This window comes from Solea solea, chromosome 12 (genome assembly GCF_958295425.1).
Source record: "Solea solea chromosome 12, fSolSol10.1, whole genome shotgun sequence".
NCBI classification, from domain to species: domain Eukaryota; kingdom Metazoa; phylum Chordata; class Actinopteri; order Pleuronectiformes; family Soleidae; genus Solea; species Solea solea.
The window spans coordinates 9102868-9128787 of record NC_081145.1 but is presented as its reverse complement, the minus strand read 5'-3'; the positions used below and the strand labels follow the sequence as shown (position 1 = coordinate 9128787).

Here is a 25920-nt window from a genome sequence, read left to right as displayed (position 1 = left end):
TGGCCATGTTGTTGCTTTCCTCTTTGGAAATGCTGAGGTGTCTGGATTTGTGTCTATGTTGCATTTGCGTGGCAGGGCGAACCTTAAGGGCTTGACATATGGCTGGTAATAAAACTCTGAACTTACCCCTTTGTGCGACTGTGTATCTGTAGATGATATATCTGTACGTTTGTGTCGTACGCATGACTTTGCTTAGGTATGTTTTCAACTTTGTATTTGGTACAAATAGTGAATTAGTCAGTATCTTTACATGACATATCACATGACAAAAATATTGTGTTGGTTTGACTTCAACCCAACTTTTCAAATACATGTAAACGTGTCGGTCTAACTGAAATGGTACTAAATTAAATTTCTCAAAGCTGTACTAACACTAATGTGTCAGTCTCAAGCTAGCCTGCATGGGCACAGTTCATATCCCTGGCTAATATCTGGAAATAACAGAGTAAGCCAGTATGCAGAAAAATAAGACAAAAACATGGAGAAATCCAGGCTTGTACATTCGTTAGTCTGACGAGGAGACCAGCTGCCAGCTTAACCGCTAACCGCTTAATACTAACAAACTGAAAAGGGGCGTATTGCCACCTAGTGTAATGGAGGTGGATGCACTTGACTTAATAAATCGATTCCCTATGAATGCTTGTATACTGTGACAAGGGTACTAGTCCAATGGAAGGACGTATCTATTCGCCCGCATCTACTGTGGCTCTCTCCCAGCCTGAGTGTGTTGTTCGGGCCATCTGTGTGTCACTGCAGAGCCAGACAGCGCTGGACATGATGCACTCCAGCACTGGCGGCCAAGTTTCCTCTCCAGCACTGAGATAATCTGCCTATTGAGCATTACAGAGGTGGAGGGAGAGGTGTGGTGGAATTTCACACTGATAACAGGATGCCTTCTTTGAGCATATTCAGAGAATCTCCTTTTCTTTTGTTTCAGCTTATGTGTTATGAAACACGGATGATGATGATGTTTCTTTTCAAATGTTATCTTATTTGTTTGGACTGACAAAGTATGCAGCTTTGTCTTTGTGTCTTTGTGATGCATGGATATGAATTGTGCTATTTATATGTACTCGTTGGTCGTATTTCTGTCTACGTCGAGGAGCTGAGACTGCAGAGGAAGTCAGTCAGACAGCAGTTAAACAGAGCAGAGCCTAAATGAGGTGCTCCCCTCTATACTTTCCCCACTTTTCCGCCTCAAAGAGAAAAATACAGCCTCCAAAAACAGTCACAGTTCCATCATGTTCATCAGCTCATCGGACTTGTTTCCTTTTAACTCAATTTAAGCCAAATTCGATTATTAAACATGATGGACTTAGACATGTGTTCCAACTGTATGGCCTACAGATGCAAGTGTGACGAATTTAGAATTATGATTAAACGTTCTCATGTGTTCAACATCAGGTCACGGTCCATATTGTGCACATGCTGCTCATACATGTGTCAGTGCCCTGGCTGTATGGCCAAAGTTTTTTTTTTATATATATATATATATATATATATATATATATATATGTGTGTATATATATATATATATATATATATGTATATGTGTGTATATATACATATATATATACATATATATAGATAGAAAGATATAATCTAAAAAGACCTAAAGCTTGCTGCCAAATAGTGGAGGCTTAAATACAACACAAAACCACTATCAGAAAATGACTTTCAAGAATATTTCCATATCAGTACAGTGCATTAAAGAATCAATACAGTATTGTGCCTTTTAAATATTGCAATATTTAAGTGAATCAATATGTTCTTTCACCCCTAAGGATTTGTATTAGGTCCCGTTACATTTTCATGCTGACAGAGGTTTGAAGAAGAGTGAACTGTGAAGCTGGAGAGGTCATCACACCTTCAGTTAATGACCAAATGCAAAAGCATTTGCTGCTCTGTCGATTGATAACACAGCATGATTTGATTGAACAGAAACCCTTCAGCATTCCTGTCAGGTGCTCAGATGTGGTGAGTGTCTGCATGATGGTGCTGGAAAGCACAGATGAGTCAGGAGTTAGGGGGGAGGGAGTTGGCCGAAGGGTCAGCAAGTCATAAATACTGCAACACCCACCCAGTGGGTCAGCTGAGCTGCTGCCAAATTGCGAAGTAAGAGCAGCTTTTCATTGCTGTGGTTTCATAAGAACATTTTGACAACTTTGTTTAATATTGCTTTGCCAAAAACGCTTTGTTTTGACATAAGGTCTGCAGACAGGATCCGAAGCACAGACAATCTGATCTCAGGAGAACAATGAAGCAAGCTCACAGAGAGAGACGAGCCCCGATGTCTAAACACAGGGAGACGTCTTGATGTGTCTCTGTGACTGTGATAACATTGTGGCACAATCTTGGGTCCTGAATAGACAAAGATAACATACGCAGTTAGTACAGCATCGGCAAGCGAACACTTGCAGGAAACAGAGACTGAGAAATTGAGATAGAGACACAGACAGGGTAGTAGTAAACAGACAAAGGCAAACATGGAAAGGAATTTACACTATCAGCATTAAATGGTCATTTTGTCTGGATTAGGTGAGACAAGGGATTGTTTCTCAACTTCATTAGGATGTCTGTGTGATATCAGCTGTGAATAAGAGATACAAAAAGAGAGGGAAACAGATTGTTGACATCCTTCTTGCCTGCATGAATAACAATCAGGCCCATGCTGGGAGAGACAAACTTAAGCAAAGGCCTCTCCTCTAGTCCTGACCCCACTGTAATGTCCCAAGAGTTCCATAGCTCTCTCCTCCTGCCCTCCCTTGCTCCCTCCTCTTCTTTATTCTTAGTTCCCCTCGTCATCTCTTCTGCCGCTCTCTGTGCTCCGTGCTCACAAGTCTTGAAATGCCATCATCATCCTCCGGCAGAGGGGAGCATGAGAATACCAATAGAATAATCTTTTGTATTTGTGTGTGTGTGTGACATTAGTAGGTGGAAGACAGATGTTTGTACGTGTAACTGTGAATAACAGTTGATGGACAGAGAAGAGACACAGGGCGTGATTTCTAAATAAATTCAGTTGACATATTGGGGAGTTTACAAAGTATCGCACCTTGTGCTTTTCAAGCAGAGTGAAGAACACTATGTATCTACCTGGGAATACAGGGAAGAGAGCAAATGGGAAACGGAGGATTACAATGACAAGCACAGAGGGGAAAAAACAGCAAGCAAGAAATGAACCTGCCTAGTGGTTCTTGGCTCGAGTGCACTTCTACTCTGAAGGCCATAATTACCCTTTGACCAACTTGTGTTGGTTGCATGAGTGGTGAGGTCAGCAGTTAGCTGGAGTACTATTCATACACTGGCTCATTCATCTCTGCATGCAACTCTCCATATAACCCCGAAATGGTTCCTCTTTAGGGCTCTCTTTGTTGCATTTGAGTGCATGCATGTCTGTGAGCTGGTTAAAGTGTCACTGCAGTCTGAAAACCAAAGAAGGACCCGTCTCCCCTCCGTCTTTAAGCCTTTACGGAACTTTCACTTTCCTTCTCTTGCTCTTCCTGTCCTTCGTTCAGCTTGGTGCTCGTCTGTCGAGCATCCTGCCAGGTCTTCACTGGTCCAAGGGTCAGCCAGAGACTTTCCACACAAAGCTGCTGTTATAGTCCTGGGAGCCTGTAGCAGAGACAACGGCTGGAGAAGGAATCATATATTCACACACATAAACCTCTCATACACCAGGAGGCTTGATTTTAAATGTCTTCAGTAATCTTTGGGTGTCAAACTGTGAGAGGATGACTGATGAGACATACCAAAGACATTGTCTTTTTTTCTTTCTTTCTTACTTACTTGCTTTTGCTATTTTCATGTGAAGTTGTGTCTTTACACCAAGTGCCCCCAGCTTCTTGTCTACATTATGTTCTGTGTTATGTTTCTGCAGAGTGACAAAAGGAAAAAAAAAAAAGCTAATTATCACCCTGCACATTTGCAATCACTTCTGAGACTTTGCAGGCTGAAATTTGAGAGTAGAAGTTGCCCCATGGGAGTGTGTGTATGTGCCCATGTGTGTGTGTTTTCATAGCTTTAAGGCTTTGGGTTGTCGAAACCCCAACTCTGAACACTTGGCTAGTAGTTGAATGAAATATCCCACGAGCCTCCTCTGTCTGTCTAGCCGTTCGTGGTCATGGGGTTTCCCAAGCGGGCAAAGCAGAGGCTGTTTATCTTGGAACGGAGCAGGAAGTACAAGACCTATAAGTTGGAGCAAGAATTAAAAAAGGAGACGAGAATTTGTTAAGTGAGAATGTGTCAGACGTGGTGCAGACGTAAGAGGGGTAAGGTTTCAGCAAGACCTGCAAACATGCACAGCCTTCCCCATCACGCCCTGAGAGAGACCCTACAGTGGGAAAAGGAGAATGAAAACAGATTTGTCACTCAGTTGGCTGTTTGTACAGGAGCTGTGTGTGTGTCTGTGTGCAAGAATAGTCATCCCCCCTTAATCTGCTACGCACAAACATTCCTCGTCACCACTTACACACCCACACACAGACACACACCACACCTTAAGAGGGTCTCTGTTGGGCAGCTGAGTCTCTTTAGGAAGGGTAGAGGGGCTTGTGTGTTGTTTTGTGTGTGTGGTCAGGATGTGGTTAGCACCTCTCACTCGCCATCATTTACTTACAATGACCGTGGTGGTCATAGCCTGACACTCAGCACATAGTACAAGCCTGAGTTGGTCGTTTTGCTAACTTTCCCATAATCCCTTATTCCCTGACTGTTCACATTGTAACACAGCCTCACTTGAAAAGTGTCCGATGTTCCCGGCGATTTATTTGTTGTTTCCTGCCCGGCTAGATTTTATTCATTTCTGTTAAAAGGCCGTAATGGGTAAAATACTGTGTGGCCAGTCTAAAATGTATGTGCGTGTGCCAGGGTATGAGCTTATGATGTGTGTTAGGAAGAACTGTCAGCTTTTATGTAGCTGTTGTGGCTTTGGGACGAGCCGTGGGAAAGTCGGTTGAAGTGAACTGACCGGGTCTCAGGCAGAAATGCATTAACACACAAAAACACACACGATCTGCCCAGTTTAAAGGCAAATGGGCTTTGGCTTTGACTTCCCTTGTTCTTCTTCTTCAACTGTGTGTTTAAGTGCTCTGGTTTTATCGTCAAAAGAAATATGACGGGATGGAAGGAAGCAGAGACGGAGGAAGGCAACAGCCTCTCTTGAGGTGATATCTCTCCTCGTCTGTGATCCTTGTCTTTCTTTTTCCATCTGCTGCTTAGAGGAAAAGGCTTTTGTGGGTGGTCCACAGAGACCAAAGCCTCTCATGACGTGCAAAACACACACACACACACACACACACGCACATATGCTCATATGCACAGACACACACTTTCACAGTGGCACAGTCACACACAAACGGACACGTAAAAACCCAATATGGACATTCAAATTGAGTTGTTGAGATGACCTTATAAAGCATTTTCAGTGACACACACTCAGTCAAGCTTGCCTGTAGCACCTGCAAAGAGAACAGCTGGGAAAGCACACAGTAACAAACACCCTCCTCATTGTGCATATACACACACACAACACACACACAACTCACCTCCCACAACTTGTATTTGTGTTGCTGCTGTGCTCAGGCTGAGGAATGTTTACCTCCTGCTGTGAAGCAGCAGCATAAACTCATCACATCAGGTGTGTTACTGCTCTCGCCTTGTGTATAAAAACAAGATGACAGCAGTGGAGATTCAGGATGATGGTTTACCTGCATGAGCCGCACCAGAGTAAGGTCATAGCGATGACCTGTCCCAAGATCAGAGATAGAGCTTAATAGTCATGAGACTAGGGACAAACGTTATAGGGATTAACAGACATGAGATGCAGCCGGCTCACAGTCAGTGAGAGCACACTGAATCAAACCTAGTCAGATATGTGTTCACACACCATAAAAAACAAAGCTACATCTTTTTATTTTTAATATTCTGAGCTAAAATGAACAGAAGTGCCAAGCAAACATGCTCGTAATGTCTGACACATTCACATGCTCGCACTTGTCTTCCTTCATTATCGTTTGCTCTTTTTTTGGGTTTGCATTTCAAGTTAGATACAGTCATCTGAGTGTCATCTCTTCCATTGAAGGTGAAACCGTTTGACTGCTAATTTGAGCTCACAATATTCAAGGTGTACACACAGTGTCAGTCTTCTTTAAACCATCTTTAAAGCTGTAATTTTGTACTTCTGAGATTGAGCATCTTTATTAAAGCTTTCTTAGGTTCATTCATATGAGAAAATAAATAATTAGGACTGGGAGAGTATTACAAAACATTAGCACAATAATAAAAGTTTCAAATCAGTCGATATTGCTAATTATTGTGATTTGCTGCTCAGTGAAAGTTGAAAGACCAATTAACTGTGGTTTTTAAATGTCTTAATAGGCAGAAAACAGCAAACACTTGTTTAACCGAGAAACATTTCACAAATCTGAAGCAACATTTAAAGCAATTATGGCCAACAAGTGTGTTTGCACAGTACAGATATAAACATGATATGTTGTTCAGTTGTCTGGTAAAACGGGGAAACCATTGTAGGCACTACACCGGATTCTCTTCTGTCTTGTTATCATCATTTGAATCATGTGATGCATTTGTGAGCTGACGACCCCCTGGACCACAGCTATTGTCCTCCAGGTAGTTCAGTTGTGTATGTACTTGTCTATTGCACAATGAGGCTTTGTCTAACGCTTAGTGTCCCCCAGAGTGCTGACCAGCGCATGGCCACAGATGAGGAGAGTGGCATGAATGTGAGTGTGTGTCTTTGTCGGTGTGAAGAGCTGGAGGGTCAAGAGGTGACATAACTGCACCAGAGGATGGTCCTTCCTCGCAGGCTTCTCTTTAGGTGTGGACACTCCCTCTGTGGTGATTGTGTGTGAGGGTCAGGGGTGAGCTGTAAACCCCCATTGGGTGTCAGATGGGCCATACAGGCAGTTGAATGAGGTGACTGGTCTGGTTAGAGGTAGTTTACTGCCTCCTGTTAAAGAGGTGGACAGCCTGACACGCCCCGCAGTACCCAAACACACCCAGGACACAAGCATGCAGATTACAGAGCTGCTATCTCAGCTCAGCTGTCACCTCTGAGACGCGTGATTTGTGCGTCCAATGACACTTCAGTGCTCAGTGCATACAATTCTGTGCTGACAGGTGTGTGGCCAAGCTGCGCTGGGCAAATTTCTCAGCACGTCAACGTGTGTGTTGGAGTTTGGGTGGCCCATTTGATTTATACGCGTTTCAACAGTGGCATTGATTTCCTGACTAATTGTATAAATTCATCGGCCCACTCCCAATCCCATGTTATGCCCCCAGCATAGAAATTTCACCTCCTGTCCATTCTTTTGACAGCGAGGACAGTTGTTGTCAACAATGGACTGGATAACAGTTGAGTCAGGCCATTATAAATGGACCGGCCCAACTCATTACTGCTGACAAAAGAATGATGGAGCTTTTTCAACAAAGCCCCGCTCCATTTTGTCTGCTGCTGAGAAATACTGCTGAGATGTAATGACCATGAAATATAATGCATACTCATCCTCACTGTTTATCCCACAGCTACAGCAGGATGTAGTGAATGGAATTAGGTTGTGGGGGATGTTGTTCCCTTGTAATGCAAATTTAATTAGAACATTGTAGTAAAATAGAAAACAGTGTCTGGGGATGGGATAATACTATAGCATTTTAAAACGGTAAAACACCACCCACGGTTAGTCGATCATGGTGAATTGGGGAAAATCATTAATATTTCATTTGAGTCATTTCAAAATACTGTCTAGCTCACCAAAATACAGTCCTAGTGATTCATTTCATGATTTATAATGATTTCATTTGATTTTCACTTGACCATGTTCATTTAATCTATGTTTATTATTAACTAGTAAGTTAGTAAAAGTAGTTCCTCTGTTCCCTCCGTCTCATGGATACAAACCAAATCAAAAACAGAAGCTTGGTCCTTCTTTGCCCAATTGTGTCTTTAAAGGAAAAATCAAGCCTCCATTGTTCATTTAGCCGGTTGTGCAAGTTTGTGTCTCTGAGCGGATGCCAGTCTTGGCCAAACCTTTTTTTACAAGCACAACAATGTCATAATGTGCAACACACTTGCCGTATATTTCAGTGCGGGTGAACAACAATTAGTGGCTGCCCAATGTCTTTCCTTTTCCTGGGCATCTTTGACTTTACAGTCAGACCCATAATCCAATCATAAACCACCAACCCTCCCGCCCCCTTTTTCACTGTTTTTTTCAGTGTTTTTTTCCCCTACAATTTGACTCACTCTGGTCTCTGCCATGATATTGCTCTCTACCCCAGAATGTTAATCAGCAGAAAGCTGCGTCAGATTTACAAGGGGGAATTTCAGTGCTTTGTAACGTCAAACTCCAACAAGCTCCCTATCAACACTGCTTGTAGGATTGTGAGAACCAAGCCTAAGCTGGGAAAGTCTATTTCTGAACAGGGAAGTTGGGAGAGAACTTTGTCTCTTTTAATTTACACCCTTGATCTTTTGAGAGTGAAGTACCTTCGGAAAAGGACAGCATGTCTCTCTCAGAGTGTTAATTAATGTCCGCGCTAATGTGTGAATCCTCATGGTAGAGGCAGAGATGGAATTAGAAATGGAAGCTTAATTCAATCAGTGATGATGACTCACATGATGCTTTTTTTATGGATGTTAGTCAGGAAGGGATTGAAGTGATAATGAAACGGCACCGTTCTGCATCGTGCTTCAGTGCAAAGATGTGGAAATGTCAATATGCTTTTGTTTTTGAGTGAATGGGCACGGAGCACATAAAAGATCTAATCAATCTGCAAATCGAGTTAAAATGAAAAGGCTGATGAGACACGTTAGGAAATGGCACGTCCCTAAGAAGGTGGAGTCGTGTACTATTCTAATTCTGTTACTCTAATGTGTTTCAAAAGACCTGAACAGTAGATAAACTATTACATTTCATTATGGAAGGACTTGAAAAACAAATGGCCAGACAAACAGTATTTATTCAGTGTAGAGTGGTTTCAAACATTCATCACTGCACACATGCAGAAGTGTGAGATCCACTCAGCCGAATGGCCAGTGGAAATTCAACTTAACTAGATTTCCCTTTACTGAACAGAATATAAATGTGTGTGTGTGTGTGTGTGTGTGTGTATGCTTGAGGGTTCAGGTTCAGGCCTTTGCTCAATGAGTGTGTTGTCTGCCGTCCAAACTGACTGGCTCTCTGTTTTCCCTCTGTAGACGGTCAAGCCGAGAGAAAATGAGCTGATCACACACACACACACACACACACAGAGTGGGCGCAATTAGTGCAAACACACACTTTTGTACCCTCGCACACATAACCACTTTGTACTCCCATGCAGCCTGCTGCCCATAAAGTGTTATTTGTCAGATAGCAGAATAGAGGGGAACTTGTTCTGAAAGGCAGAGTTCTGTTTATCATAACTGAATAAAAACAGCAACTCTTTGATCTGCTCCAGCCAATGAGGTCCAGGACTATATGGTCATATTTACTTTGACTTTTTGCCCAGCATCATGTTCTACTCCCCGTGTCTGTCGGTTCCTATCTGTCAAATGCCATACCTTGCAGTGTTTTGGATGCTGACATCATCTCAATAGTAGAACTGGATTCAGTTATGAGAGGGTGGGTTTGAGGTCACATGATTATGTGGATGTGTTATTCTTGCGTGTGTGTGTGTTATAAACGTTTTGCTGTGTCATTAGGGAAAACAAAACCTCCATATGGCGTGTTCGTATTTTCAGCCTTGGTACTCTACAGTTAGGCATTGAAGCCCATAAAACTGCGTCATCTACTAATGGAGCCATAGTGTCCCTTTGCAGTGCACTAAGTGAAGCGGTCCAACATATGGAAATGGGGAATGTCGAATGAGACTAGATAGCCACAGGCTCCACAGTTGGCCTGGAATGTAAAGTATAAAACATGATTAGAGAGCGAAAGAGGCAGAGTAAAGGAGGGGGGAGAATGGAGGGGGGGCTAAAGTCATGTTTAGGATTAGGCTTCGTTGTATAGACGAGCTAATGGCAACATTTTTCAAGGCTGTGGGAAACCATACCCGCTCGAATCCTACCACTCCCAAATAGTGAGTGTACTGTATGTGGGTTTATGTCGTAGGCTACATTTGAGAATACTTTTCAGACTGAAGACTAGTGAAATGAGAGCAGATTTCCCAGTTGGGGACAATAGCAAAATCCCCAAAATGATTTTTGAGTGGTCATTATTGAGTTTGAGGGACAAGTAGTGCTTATAGTAAATGTAAGCAAGCCTATGTTATGTCCCCTAAAGGGACCTTGGACAACATGTGAATTTGTGTAATTAGGGTTGCAGTGTTCTGGCACTTTTATAATTGAATGTGTCTGTACCTCAGATGCTAGATACAGTATATAACCATCTTGCTCAAGTTATGTATGAGTAGGAAATAGCTGTTAGTTTATAATGTCTGTGTGACTGAACACGCTAAGCGCTCTCCTAAAATCCAGCGTATGTGAAGAGATTCAGATGTAATCTTTGTGGTAGCAGGGATTTCTGACACTTTCAGTCTATGAGTAGGAAGGCTAGGTTTCATGTTTTCAAAACATGTCTTTTGTGGTTGGATTAGAAAATATCTCATGTTAGATCACAGCATGTGATTCATTTGCAGTCACCAAATATAGAAACTTCCCTTGCTTTCCATCTTTGGTATCGTTTGTGTGCTGCAGTGATTAATGATGCGTGTGTGTGGGTGTCCTCCGCCAATGACTTAGGGAAGTCCCCCCCCATACACAGCTGATACGGTTACTTCCTCTTTTAGCCCCAGCTGAGCACTACTACTGACCCATGACCCACTGCAGACCAGGGGTCACCAGAGGTGTTGGGAGACATGGACCAGACCCCTCTTCACTTGGTCTGATTTATCAGGCTCTGACAGGCTTGTGTGTGAGGGCTTATATTTTTAAATCAGAAATCTCGATCTGTTTCCACATTGTGGAAGTGAATAGCCACTTCAGTCCACACTGAAATATTAATTGTAAGCAGCTTAGACTTATGAATGCTTCTCTGTCTGCCCAGCAACTCTTCATCGGTAGTTTGTTTTTTGAATGACTTTTTTTTAACTTGGGGCAGATCAGTGTATGCTAACTGGTCAGATTATTTCAAGCCGAAGTACTAATAGACCACTTTAAGCTTCTAAATGCCCCCTCTATCCCACTCTGTTTAGAAAAAAAGATCAAGATGAGGGTCCGCCAAAGCAAAGAAATGCAGGGATACTTTCAACCCTTTATACTGAAACTAAGTATAGCTGAAACAGAGAAAGGACCCAGGGAGCTCAAACCTCTGCCAAGGCTGCTTCGTTTCCCACAATATCATGTTGAATTATACTCCTCTATCTCAGAAGGTTGAAGTCCTCATTAAATGGCTCTCAGAGCACTAGTAGCTTCCACATATTTCTATTGTATTTCCAGTTAAAATTAGCTTCAATCAAGGGTCTTATTGCCCTATAGATTAGGTAGTGGATACAACTTAGTATACGAGTATACACAATGAGTCATCCCAAATCTTAAAGCAGAGTCTAGAATAATACGTTTTGTATTATTAGGTTGTATACAGACACTAAAATGTTTGGCATTCCAGTGAATACCTTTGCTTCATCGATGTTGGGTACGTTTATTCAGAAATGTCTCTCATGCCCATTGAAAACTCATACTCGCTGTCTACAACATTGTGGCTTGTAATCCCTGAAACCATGGAGAGGGATGTAGGGTGTGTGGGTGACACTGACTGTGTGAAAAACAGGTGTTTTGGAGGCTTTTAACAGTGGAAAACGAGAAGACTGTCCTGTGAGTGAAGGCTCACATCTGGCTTATGGATGCCATTGACATGAAATGAAGCATGAGGCATGTGTGTCTCTTTTGTTGTGTGAGAGCCAACTTCTGTGAATGACTGAGGAGATCAGGAGACTGCGGGGGTGATACACACCCATTAATAGCCCTGTCAAACACTATACTATTGTGTGACTGTCCACTCTTCAGCCTTCACACAGGGACAAGCATGTAGGCTCCTGGCCCAGGATGAGAGCTCCTTCTGGGTAGGGGGAAGTGGCTTTGAAGCCTTATCCTGACGCTCTGATCCATCCCCTTTATAATGAATGGATATGCTGTTAAAGGAGACGAGGCAGGTGTTCATTTGTGTGTGTGTGTGTGTGTGTGTACAGACACCCAAAGTCTTTTGAGAGTTTTACTAGGAGCGTGCAGCACGGGTGGAATTGATCGTGTCCTTCTATGTTTCACACAATCTTCATGGTAGACAAAACAAATCCTCACAAGAGTGTACTTTTCATCATGGTCAAGCTCATGGGAACACAAATAAAAGTAAACGCTGTGAAAGGTTATGACAACACACCAAGTAATGTAAGGCATCTGTGAATAGACAGTTGTATTTTGACAGTTTTGTGCTGATAATGTCAGACTTGAAATTAATAAAATCACTCTATATGTGATTGTCCGACTAAACTCGGGCTTTTAAAATAAGTTTAACACTCCCAGATAACGCGATTAGGAGTCATATCACTTCTGCACTTTTCAGTCTGACTCACCCTTAGGGTTTGACCTGGACATAATAGAGGAAGCCAGTACACAGACGAGGTTAGTGGCAAGAAAAACATGTCAGAATCCAAAATGGTACAGATTTGGACTGACGAGGAGAGGCTAACGACTAGCCGCCAGCTAAACCAGAAATTGCCTTGTACTAACAAGCTGAAAGGGGTCGTGTCACCACCTAGCGTAGCAGTGGTGGACACGCTTGATTCAATAAATCGATTCCACGCTAGTGCCTGTATACTGGGACAAGGTCGGTAATCTAATTCAAATCAACTATAGACTGTAGCTCGACTTAACTGTACGTTACAAAGTTGAGTTTATTTGAGGTGAAATAAGCAGTAAAATTATGTTTTAATACTATGATCCAAGGTTGACTGACAGAGATGTAAGCTATGCCATGGTCTGAGAATTTAGAGATAACATCAAAATATCTTCCTAATGTTTATAGATTTTAGTAGGTGATATCCTCCATAGACTAAATATTTTTATTTTTGCATGGTTGGAAGCCTCTGCTTCCAAGCATGCATTAAATAGACATGTGGCATGCAGAGATAACATGACTTCATCAAAAGACTGAGAATGTGGTTGTTGTTTTTCTCGGTTGAAGATTGAAATTTGCTTCTCCAGCTTTGTTAATAATGTAATGTGACACATAAAGACACTGGCTTTCTTGCACTTTAAACATAATTGTTGGATTTCCCTGATCTTGTTTCTGCAGTGTTTCCAACATCACTGTGAGCAATAGCTTGGCTGAGACTAGGTGGAGCTGTAATAGCTGTGAGAAACTCGGTAGTTTTGAATGGATTTGGGAGTGCAACAAAATGTGTGGTTTCAGCAGTGATTTGTAGCTGGGATTCTCGCATGATATTCGCAGGGTCAACCTCAGAAATGGAGCCAAACTGGCCACAGAAGAATGAACCTCTTGTGCCACTTGTATTCCCCTGCCCCTCCCTCCACACTGTCTCAAATATTCCGGTCTTTCTCTTGAGCTCTTGCACAGTGCTAGCCCTCCTCGTCATGACTCATTCTCCCATTAAAAGCCTTGCGCCTTCTCTTTGTCTTATCCTCGGTCTATGTCGTTGCCGGAGAAAAATGATGCATATAGTGCCGGAGCTGTTGGTGCTCATGATATTTCGCGGTGGTGGTGGGGACAGGCGCTGGTCGGCTTACAGACCGACATCAGGCCCAAATGACGTAGGCTGGGGTTCAGCGGTGAGGAAAGCCACAGGGTGGGACTGCGGGAACTTCTGAGATTGTGGTGATGTGTGAATATTTGCCACAGCTTTGAAAGAATACTACAGAATCAATTCAAACTGTATTGGCATTTCCAAAGTTCTTATTTCTGCTCATGTTAAACAAGTTGATAAAAGTTACGGAAACATCAACATTCTGTTAAACAGTGAATTAAAATACCTGCTGTTTGTCTGAGACAAAAGACAAGAACTGTGCTCTAACACTTGCATGAAGCATTTTAGACCATCACAAGGATGTAATTAGTCTAATATTAGTTTTCTATTTTAAACTATAATTATTAAGATAACTGTGACATCAGCATAAGGTTATTGGTGAATCATCACAACAGGGAGCCAGTGTGTTAATTTGTACCTCACTGCTCACTTCCATATAGACACACTTAAAAATACACCAGACAATCCATTGGTTTTCATGCACCCTTACCCACACTAATGAGGCACAATGTCTCAAAATGGCTCCTGCTCCTCAGGAGGCATGAGTCTCCCTGACACGCGGTTTAAATCAGGCCATTGCTAAATGATCTATTCACATTATGCGTCACATACTTTAACACCTAATACTCTGTCACGGAGGCCACTTTAGTTATGGTTGCCATAAACCATGGCCGTGTACACACAGTGAGGCAGTCCAGGAGACGGAAAGAGAAAGTTTACACCAAAAGGTTGGAAAGGGGTGGATTAAATATGCAGCTATCAGCATTAAAACCTTCCTCTATGTTTTTTTTTTTTTTTCTTTTCTGTGAAAGGACTGAGAGCTTTAGATGGTAATCAGCACGGATTCATCCAAGGCCATGGAAAAAGCTCCAGTTGCCACAGTAATGTGTGCCCAATGTCACTTGACTGAAACACATAAGCAAAATACCTGACATGACACATCAAAGAATGAGTTGCCAGCTTAAAATGCACCGCCATGATACGTGTGTGGATGTGTTTGTGCTACAGTGGGTGAACAGGGATGTTTCAAAGCTTGTTTGTTTGGTCCAGGCTTGCTTGTCTGATGTGATGTGCTTTTTCTTTTCTTTGTAGCAGCTGTACTCTGCTAGAGGCAGCCCTTTCCATTGTGGTGGAGCTGGGAGTCAGCACATAGTGTACATGTCAGATGGTACAGAGGGAGGGGGAGAGAAATGCACATTTATTTTCATTCATTCATGACACTAACTTCCTCTCTTCCATTTATAAAGTAGTTAAACAACTACATAATGCTTCATATGCAACTAATACACAAGCCAATGTTGCTCAGTTTCATCTAGTGTCAATGTAGTCCACTGTCCCAAAAGGGATAGAAGGAAATTTATTCAAAATCTGCCCTTTCACTTTTTGAGTTATGCTGCTCACAAGCAAACAGACAAACAAACAAACAAACAAACAAACAAACAAGCACAGCCCAAAACAAACCCCTCCTTAGTCGAAGTAATATGTAACCAATGCATTTTAAACCATAGCAAACAGCAGTCAGGTTTCTCCCCTCTCACTTGTCACAACTGATAAACATTTTAGCTACAATCCTGTAAAACTGTTAACAAGGGGGCGAAAGTAAGTAAGGGAGGGAGGGCATCCTCGGTTTATGTAAGAGTGAAATTATCTGCTGCTCTGCAATTAGTCCGATAACTGGCTGTCGTGGAGAATAACCGTGCTGATCTTCTGTAAACTGAGTACTTTGTCTTGTATTTGTGTTTTTGTTAATTAAGCAAATGATGCTCCTCGGTCACACTGTACTTTATTTTATTTTGCTCTGACTTCAGTAATTCAGTAAACATTGTGTTTGGTTTGTTGGGCTGGGTGAATCTCCAGGGGACCATTTGAAGAGGAAATACCACACATGTCTCAGACTGACACTACCTTATACTACAAGTCATGACAGTGAATGTACGACCTGGGCGATTTCATCCCAGAGATTTAAGTCAGTTTAAGGATTTCATGAAGGCGTAACAAGTTGTAGTAACTCACCATTTTATTTATTTATTTTGTTCAGCTGCTCTCATAACTTTATTGATTGATGACATTCAGAAATATGAACACACTATGTGAAGCTTTTGTATCACTGAGTGCTTCCATACACATACAACATACAATCTGTATATGAAATAACATCCTCTGTCCTTAGACCCTCAGTTTGGGGTTTAAACTTTAACTCCCACGATGGTCAGTCATGCAATGTTTGTTGTGTGTTCAGAGCTGATCAACAAGAAATCACAATACACAGTTATGACAGGAATAGTCGCATTCAAGTAGTATCATCTATACATCTACTGTGTATATCTACTGCAGTAGTTTAGCTTCAAAATATCCAAAGATAGGACATGCACAGAGTGTGTTAATCCGAAGGATTTTTTACTTGATCTAATTCCGTCTCTGAATTCCATTCTCAGCTGGACTCGCATGCATTGATTGTTTGTATTAGCCTCACGTCACCATGTGCTCATGTTTATTTCCCTGAATGTTCCCCCGTGTGTTTTTTTGCCCTCAGCTGTGTCGATTATGTGTTACCAGGATTATAAATACACACAGTAAATATCACCACGGCAATTGTTTTGGGACTCCCATAGGAGCAGTGTGAATTGATGTTTGTGGAGGTTTTTTTTTTTCTTTTTTCTTTTGGTTTGTGTCTTGTCAAGAAATGTATTTATACTAATCACATTAACATTTTATCTCTGTGTGCTTGTCTTTGTAGGGGTTTTGTCTCTTCCGGCCCATTTCAGTCCATACACGGAGAACCAGCAGTCGTCTGTAGACAGCAGGGAGGATGCCTATGCCCAACTGGAGCTGAGGACGTTGGAACAGTCCCTGCTTGCTACCTGTGTGGGCAGCATCTCTGAACTCAGTGAGTACAAAACAGTGCGTTACCCTGCCTTGACCTACTTTAATTTGATCAGGCCTTTTCACTTTATGTGTTTAATCTGTTTAATCTGACATATCGCTGTCAGATTAAACTGTTTGAAAAGGTGTAAGAATCTTTCAGGATGTAGTACAGTAAGAGTGGGCAAAGCAAATCTGTAACACTGTGTTATACTGTATGTGTGTGGCTGGGGACTCTGGGGATATGCTGGAAAATGCACCGAGGTGAAGAGTGAGGTTGCCAGTGCAAGGTGAGAGGAGGAAGGAGGGATGGAGATCAGAGTTGGTTAGAGCAGGGATAAGTTTCCTACTTCAAATGAGCAAACACTCTGCCATTTGTTCCCCCAGCACAAGGCCACGTTCATACGCCACCGCCGCCATTAGTGAGACTTAAAGAAAGTGTGTGCACACTTTGAAACAGTCGCACTCTTTCTCTCTCCTGCTCAGTGGCCTCTTTATGCCCCATCTCGGCGGTGGTGTGAAGCTGGGCTGTTCTGGGCAGGGCAGGGCGGGCATCCTTCACACACATTCATACCTACAAACACACACAGGCATGTGTTCACCGATATGTATTCACAACAAAAACACAGAGGGCTTGGCACTGTGATCTGAGCCCAGGAGACCAGACAGACACAGGAGCATCTGTGCGAAGTGGCTCAGTTCTGCTGGATCTCTGGACTGGACTTGGCCAGACACACGACTTCACAGCATACGTAAACAGGATGGATAGTGGATGACAGGATGCATGGAAATATTATATCACCAACAAACTAACTGTGAAAGTTTTCATCACACACACTTGAACGTTTCCTTCTCAGCTCTGTGTTGCTCTTCCTTCAGCCACGGGAAACTGTGAGTGTGTGACCTTCCACCCAACCAAAGGAAACATTAACAATCTGGATTGTGCTCACCCAAAATAAGATTAGCTTTGTGATAAAGCCTATAAAGCCTGTAAAGCCAATTACTAATCTCAGATAAAAACTTGTGTTGACATGATATTTGTTGCATTGGCTGACCTATATATTTTTTATTATCCATGCATTTTAATAACTGTCAAGTTTATTTTCTTTTTTTCGTGTATTTTCCACTGGGACTCAGGTATAAACTGTAATCTAGAGATGTCATATCTCTTGGAGCTCCATTTAGCTTCAGGGCACAATAAGGAGTTGGAAAGCCTGGGAGAGGCTCTCCACCTTGGGCAGGAATTCCTTGGAGACCTCCTGGGGGAACTGCTGGTGGTAGTTAATACAAAGGAGGCCCTTCAGCTTTAAGTGGGGTCTGTTTTGGGGAAGGCTACTCTAACTACTACTTCTAACCCCCCCTTGAAGTGCCCCAAACCCCTTTAATATAGACATATAGAGATATACACATACACACTCACCCTGCTGAAATGACCAGCCCCGGCCTCAGCAGCTTCCTACTCACCGTAACCTGGAAATTAACCCAGGAGTAATTATGCTAAATGAATGTACGTGATCCCGAGTTCAACCTGGCCTCCCTCCCTCCCTCCCTCGACGCTGCTTCTCTCTGCTCTGCCTCCATCATTCAGTTCGGACTTCCTCTCTCTCTTTTGGTGTTCTGTCAATCAATTTCAATTTAAAGCAATATTTTGTACATATACAGTATAAACATTATATACTGTTTAGGTTTGTGTTTAATGTCTTTTCTTTAACTTGATGATATGACTCACCTCTCCTACCTCTCCAGGCTGTGTAAAGTGACTGAACAACATCGATACGGAACAACAGCCGAACAGTTCATTAGAGTCTATAATCAACCGTTTGTTTGGCTATAACTACTAAAGGGATTTAAGATAAATGGCTATTTAGACGGGCCGTCTGGCTGTGCTTACTGATAATGGCAGTGCTAATGGCAAATACCACTAGAGACAGTGAGCGAGAGGAATCAGTAAAGGAGGGTTGGATGTAAGTGGTTAAGGAAAAGGGGAACTCCAGTGGACTTGGAAGCCCACAGGGTTTATATTGAGCCCTTGAGATCTTGTGTTTTAATGCCACTTGTCATTTGGTCAGGACTTGATTACCCCTGATACCACCCTGGAAGCTTCTGACCTCTTTCACTTTGTTATGAAGTTTAAACAATGAACTGAACTTTCTTTTCTTGTCAGTTATCACAAATATCTGCTCAACTATCAAACACTAATCTGGTGTTTTCTTTATTCCAGGTGACCTGGTGTCCCGTGCCATGCACCACATGCAGCGTCTGAGCTCAGTGCGCCCGGGGCTGAGTCCGTCGCGCCACGCCCGTCCCCAGCAGCCCGTGTCTTGGTCGCCCGATGCCCTCCACACCCTTTACTACTTCCTGCGCTGCCCACAAATGGAGTCCATGGAGAATCCCAACCTCGATCCCCCACGCATGGCACTTAGCAAAGAGAGGTAAGAGAGGTCATGTGTGACAACACTGGAACTTTAAGATGCTCAGAGATCTAATTAGAGGTTCCTTTATGTTTCTCTTCTGTATTTGATTGTGTTGTTTTGTTGTGTCGATTGCATCTGTGACTACACGTGATTTGATTTGGCTGAAGACTCTGACATGAACCTCAAATACACTAACACCCAACAACCTCCAAATAATTAACAGCTGTTTTCTAATCAGTCCTTCTCAGCTAACTCCTAATCCCTTTATCCTCTGTTCATTGAAGTGTTAATTTCCTGTAGGCAAATTACAGGTAAGCAACAGCTTCCAGGTGCTATTGTTAGTCTGACAGAAGGGTAAATTGCACCCTCAGAGTGTGAAACAGGCTGAAGACTAGGGTTTTAAGGTATTTAAAGAAGTGCTAATGGCCTGTAATTCTGGTAGGGACTCGTCAGATCTTACTTGGATGGTCTTTGTGCGCAGCAATTATGTAAATTCCTTTTCATTCCCATGACAAGTGGTTGAAACTTTGGGGGTAGCCTGAAAATATTACACAGCGGATCATATTTATAGTCTAATCTCTGTAAATAAACTGCTAAAACCCTGTTCAAACATTGCACAGCACGCGTTTATAACTTGTTAAAGAAATGTGAGAAACATTATTAGTTACAGTTTGAATGGATTAGCTTTCACTGAAGTGTGTGGTAATTTGGAATATTTCTCCCCACAATTGTTTTAAATTTGTGTCTGTGAGTATTGTGTACTGCACTGAGGATAGAGAACATTAGTGAGATGATCATCTTCTTCTACACATTGTCTACACACACATGCATGCAAATACACTCAGAACCAGCTGGCCCCATATATGTTTAATAATAAGCAGACATGGTGAAAGTGAGCAAATGTGGGCTCCTCATTAGCATCAAAGAGAAACGAACAGTAAATGTCCTCCCCTCTCTTCCCCTTTGTCCTCAGATGTTTTAAATCGTGGCTATATATCAGCCTGATTTATGTTTGTGTGGCAAAATGATTTAGCATCCTTGAGTAACGTATACCTTTTGAACATCTGCAGCATTTCTCAGTTTCTTTCTAGACATCTGCCAATCTGCCCCTCTGTCCCCGTGTCACTGCGCGCCGTGTAGAAAAGGTGGTTGAAGAGAGCAGTTCAAACCTGGTAGTGATTACAGTTTGAGTGGCTTGTAATGATACCGACTTCTCTCCTTCAATGGGGCCTCTCCATCCGTTTGGCTGTACCCTCTATTGAATGCTTTATAAAAAAAAAAAAAAAAAAAAAATCTTTTGGTGGAAACTCAAAACCTCCAGATCTGTGTGGGCTACATCATCAGACATTGTAAGGAGTCTGGTGGTGAGAGTGTTATTGCAAAATCTTTGAGACTATAAGAGCACGCCCTTTTTGTTACGATCCTTTTAAGCTGCTACTTGGATGTGAGTAATGATCTTTCATTGGAGAATTAGACTGCACAAAGTGTATGCGTGCAGCCACCGCTGTCCGCCTGTCTGCACTGCATTACATTTGTATTCATTTTTTTATGTGACGTATAAATATATTTTCATCAATGTTGAACGTCATGGAAATGGAGCATTTTCAAACCCTCGTCCTCCACTAAGACCACTCCCAACCCCCGTGCATCCTTCAGCGGATGGAAGCCAGCACTAATGGGTAGATGTGTCACTACGATAAGAAGTAGCCAGCGGAGCTCATTTTAACCACAGATATACCCGATAAGGTTACCCAAACCCAAACCCCCACCCCCCTGCATGGAGCCTTTATGATAATAATCTGACTCTATGCTAGTGGTCAACCATGACCTTCTGCAGCTCATAACTGTGTCTGCTTGAGACCTGATTGAAGTTTCATATAGTGTAAAAGGTCACAGACAAGAACACATGGGGCCAGTGTAACGTGTGAACTTGCATTTGCTTTTCATGTGTTGAGCAGGTTAGGATTAGAATTAGCGTTCAAAGACACCTGAACACAATTTGAGCTGCCTGTCATTTTATGGTCAGCCAGGTGGTGGTAACGGGAGGGTTAGGGGGTCTTTTGCATGTTGGTCTGTGTGTGTGTGTGTGTGTGTGTGTGTATCCTGCTGTTCTTGGTGTGTAGCCGTAACATGTCGGGTCAGAAAGGGTAGCCAAAAGTGCTATCTGGTTTCAGTGGTAACAGGCATTTCAGCTTTGATGCTGCGCTCGCGCTCTGTCGAAGCTGACGTTTGTGTTTCAGACTGAGGGCATAACCCACACTCAGGCGGTCACAGAGAGTGAAATACAGGCGAGAAAAGTTTAAGGAAAGAAGGAGATGAATTGTGGCATGGGGGGGGCCAGAGCTGTGTTGGGTCATGGTATCATAGTATTGACATGACCCATCTGTCTGCAGTAGAGAGCCACTGACAAATTTGTGTACAGCCTCTAAACACACACACACACACACTCACAAAGATAAGATAAAATAATAATGCCTCTGACAGATCAATGAGCGTTAAGTGTTAAAAGCTGGACACGGTTGACTGAAGCTGCCTCAGTTGTGAATTAGTGCCAGTGCTGTGTGCATGCCTGGGACCAAGCGTGCCGTAAAGCAGCAGCGTGGATGCCCTTAGGCTTTTGGGAGGACGGACACATGGGCACACTTCAACAAACGGACACACTCAGTCCAGTTTATGTTGAGTGGAAGCCATTAGCAAAAAGTATACACTTTGATCCCCAACCTACTGCTCCTCCTCTCCTCACAAATATGGCTATGCAGCCATAAACTGTCAAAACTCCCTTCTCCCAGTTATCTCCATTTAACCCTTCTCTCCTGCTCCTGCTTCTCCTCCTCCTCCAGCCAATTATCCCCTGCTTATCTTCTTGTTAACTGTCACACCTGAGTGACGGGTGACAGCAGGTGACCTGACTGGTCACTGATTGACAAAGCACTGAAGCCACGTCTGACATGATAACTCAGAGATTAGAGTAGAAGAGTAGAAACGGTGGCCAACAGGCTAACAAATAAAATGTGAACAGTGTTTCAAATCAGTTTAACCCCAATACAATTTAACAGCAGTCTTTTTGTTAATTAGGTTTTTATACTTTCAGTGGCTCTGTTCAATCAAAAAGGTATTAGTGACATCTAATCTGCACAAACTTTAATTGAATGTGACTATACACGTGTAGGAACATACTTATGGGTAGTGTGTTCATTCTCTGCCACTAAACTCTCTAAATGTTACACAGTGGTCAATCAAAATGCCAGACTTTCTGAAACCTTTAGATAAAACAATTGTATCCCTGTTATACATTATTAGCAAAACACTGATTAATGATAGTTTTATATGAAACCGCAGGTCGCTGCTTAAAGTAAACACAATCAGGATAATAGATGGCACTGCAGGGGTCCCAGTGCTCATTAACAGTACCTACACACACACACTACAGTACTGCATGCTGCTATACTGCACACACTTTGGCTCTCATCTCTGTTCATTGTATGCATTGGAGTGTATGTATGCATCTCCTCAGAAACAAAGGTGCAGTCAAGAATGACATCACAGCAGGGGGAATTCATGATAACAGTGTTCAAACAAAACCACCTTCTGACTGAAACTTGATGGCATCAAAAGGACACAAGAGTAAGACGCAACAATAATGTGTCATTGTTTACAGACTCACTCTATGCAGGGATTAATAGCAGATAACCGGCTAGACGCGGCGTTGCAGATGACCGTAACGTCAGCGGTCTCTGAAGGGATTTAGAAGAATAGTAATGAGAAGAGTAAATAAATGCAGTCAGATGACTCTCTGAATGACACATTCACAAATACCACAGCAGAACTAATGCTCTGTGTTCTTTCATCCTTCTTTTTTATCTTTACTGCTTAATAATTAATAACATTTTTTTTTTAAATGTCTTATTCCCTGAGCTTTATATTGATTGAATCTGTCAATGTTATGTTCTATTATGTTGTGTTTTTCTAAATCATTATATTAACCTTTTTTGTTTTGTTGATAACTCCTAGTTATCGATTAGTACTGTTTATAGATAGATATTCAATTAAATATTCACACATTTCATCAAAACACTGGTTTATAAATAAGATTATTGTAAGTGGCTTTGGATAAAATCGTCTGCTAAACGACATGTGATGTAATAAAGGTGATTATTCAGTATCTGGTTCATCAAACTGCAATGGAAATGAAATCATAGCTCACAGGCAAATAAAGATGATGTCAAAAAGCACAACCTGGCAACCCACGCATCAGCACCCATTAGTCATACATGGACACATCTGTTATCTGACAGTGTGTGTGTGTGCTTATTGTGTTTGGAGGGCTGTATATGGTGTGTAAAAGCTTGCAAGTGTGTGTGACTGGTAGCGGTGAGGTGTTCTGTGCAGTGTTTACATATGTGTGTGTGTGTGTGTGTGTGTCTGGGTGTGTTCAGAAGTGACTCATTGTGCGGCGGTCAGTGTCACGAGAAGCACTGCCAGACACTCATAAGTCATCAGGTTGAAGAAGAGTTTACAGGTTGTTGTTTTCCTTTGAATCATAAGCAGTGAAGACGCCTTTCTCTCAGCACAGACTCTCATACAGGGCTAATGTGAACTCACTGGCCTAAATCGTGTGTCCTCACAGGCCGTTCCTGCTGCTGCCCCCTCTGATGGAGTGGATGAGAGTGGCCATCGTTCATGCCGAGCATCGCAAGAGTCTGCTGGTGGACAGTGATGATGTCAGGCAGACCGCGCGGCTCCTTCTTCCCGGCCTGGACTGTGAACCAAGACAGCTGAAGTAAATGAGAGCGCAACGCACACACACACACACACACCCACGTGTAGAATGTCCAGCTGAGGTTTTTTAAACTGAACATGGCAACGCAACAGCACACACAGTGATATGGGCTCTAACAGAATGTAGCAGGATGATTACTCTATATCTAAACCGTATCTAATTTTAGCTTCGACTCTGTGTTATGTCAACTGTGTGTGAGGTCAGTGTAATTACTTCTGTTGAAACATATTATTGCTCACACAGTGTGAGGTTTCCAAATATTTGCTTATTTTAACCCCTGAACTTAAGGGTTATAAATAAGTCATGAAGTGTCCTATCCGTTCTGACACAAACCCTTCATTTGTTCATATTTAAAATGCATGAATCACATGAAGGTTGAAACACGGGTTCCGGGGTTTATCTGTTATAATCATGTGTTCATACATTCAGTCATTTCTAATTGTTTTCTTACTCGCGCTGTATCTTTGTGTCCATCAGGCCCGAGTGTTGCTTCAGCTCCTTCAAACGTCTGGACTCCAGAGCGGCCACAGACAAGTTCCATCTCGACTTAGGTTTTCGGATGCTCAACTGTGGGCGTACAGACCTCATAGGCCAAGCTATTGATTTGCTGGGGCCAGACGGCGTCAACAGCATGGATGACCAGGTATTAGGATCAGGTTTCAACTTATATTTCAAGACAATATAGAATTTGGGGGCAAAAGAAAAACAAGGAAATAGGAAAAGCTAAACCACAAAATCATTTGATGCACTCTGTATATAAATATAATATCTTTTCATGCTACACAATTGCTTTTTATTGCCTTGGCATATAAGTGTGTGTTTTTATGTGATATGTGTGTGCAGCTGTATTCACTGGAAATCTAAAAATCATTTTAAACTATAAATGTTCTTTTTTTTTTGTTCATCTCTCAGGGAATGACCCCTCTGATGTATGCGTGCGCAGCCGGAGATGAGGCTTTAGTCCAGATGTTGATCGATGCCGGGGCAAACCTCGACGTGGCGGTATATATCAGGCTTTAACAATCTCAACAGATGGACAGATTTATTTGAAATGCTGCACATTATGTCCCATGTGACATAGATGCTAAATCTAATCTAAAGCACCCAATGTCACAATTTTTGTGCGTGTGTGATTTCCTGAGTGCATGATCTTTGTAACACTGATTTATCCTTTGTTGGCAGGTTCCACCATGCTCTCAAAAGCACCCCTCTGTGCATCCCGACAGTCGTCAGTGGGCAGCGCTAACCTTCGCTGTGCTACACGGACACATCTCAGTTGTGCAGGTTGGAAACACATGTGTACACATTTAAAACCAACCAGATGTAGCCAGTGTATAAATTCATCTTTGGACATGTGGCCTGTCTGGGGTGGATTTTTACTCGTGGGGAAATGTTATGCATTTATAAAGCTGGACGATATGGCCAAAAACATGATCACAATAATACTGATAATATCACGACGAATAATTTCAGTTTCTTGAGTAACTGCCAGTCCTCTTTGCAGTAAATCTCTCGTAGTGTTATAGCTCTTAAGTGTGGATGTGATGCAAATCCTTTCAAAAAAGTGGAATGACAAAATGTGAGGTCAGAGGTTAGTCCATAAATAAGTTACAGGATGTTAAACATTGCTTAATATAACAGATGTGGTGTGTCTCTACAGCTCCTTTTGGATGCGGGGGCTAATGTGGAGGGGGCCGCGGTCCGCAACGGACAGGAGAGCACAGCAGACACGCCGCTGCAGCTGGCTTCAGCAGCAGGTGGGTTTACACATGCCCCCACACACACACACACACACAGTACAGCACAAGGCACAGCTGAATGATCTGTTAGTGAATGATGTGACTTACTGTCTGTCTGAGCTGTTCAATAGAAGTTAGATTAAAGCTGCATTGTGTAACTTGTAGCGATGTTGTTATTATTATGTCTCTGTTTGGTCTTTGTGATCAGAGACAATGTGACGTTATGTGTATGTTGCGTCCACCTGAAAACGGGTGTTCAGAAGTGTTCATCCTGCCTCACTTTACTTGCACTAGCACTAGTGAACTCATTTGACAATATCTTGAATGTAGGGCTGAAAGATTGTACATAAATACTAAATAGAGATTA

The 25920-nt window shown here is 42.4% G+C and overlaps 1 protein-coding gene across 1 annotated transcript in view; it reads left to right on the top strand.

The window, feature by feature from the left end:
- Positions 1–25920, top strand: part of abtb2b (ankyrin repeat and BTB (POZ) domain containing 2b) — a 40593-nt gene that overhangs the window by 9807 nt on the left and 4866 nt on the right. Inside the window, exons 3-9 of the mRNA XM_058645522.1 lie at positions 16496–16645; positions 18842–19052; positions 23662–23814; positions 24292–24457; positions 24727–24816; positions 24997–25098; positions 25475–25571. Coding sequence (XP_058501505.1) covers positions 16496–16645; positions 18842–19052; positions 23662–23814; positions 24292–24457; positions 24727–24816; positions 24997–25098; positions 25475–25571 — 969 coding nt within the window. The remainder of the gene's footprint in view (positions 1–16495; positions 16646–18841; positions 19053–23661; positions 23815–24291; positions 24458–24726; positions 24817–24996; positions 25099–25474; positions 25572–25920) is intronic.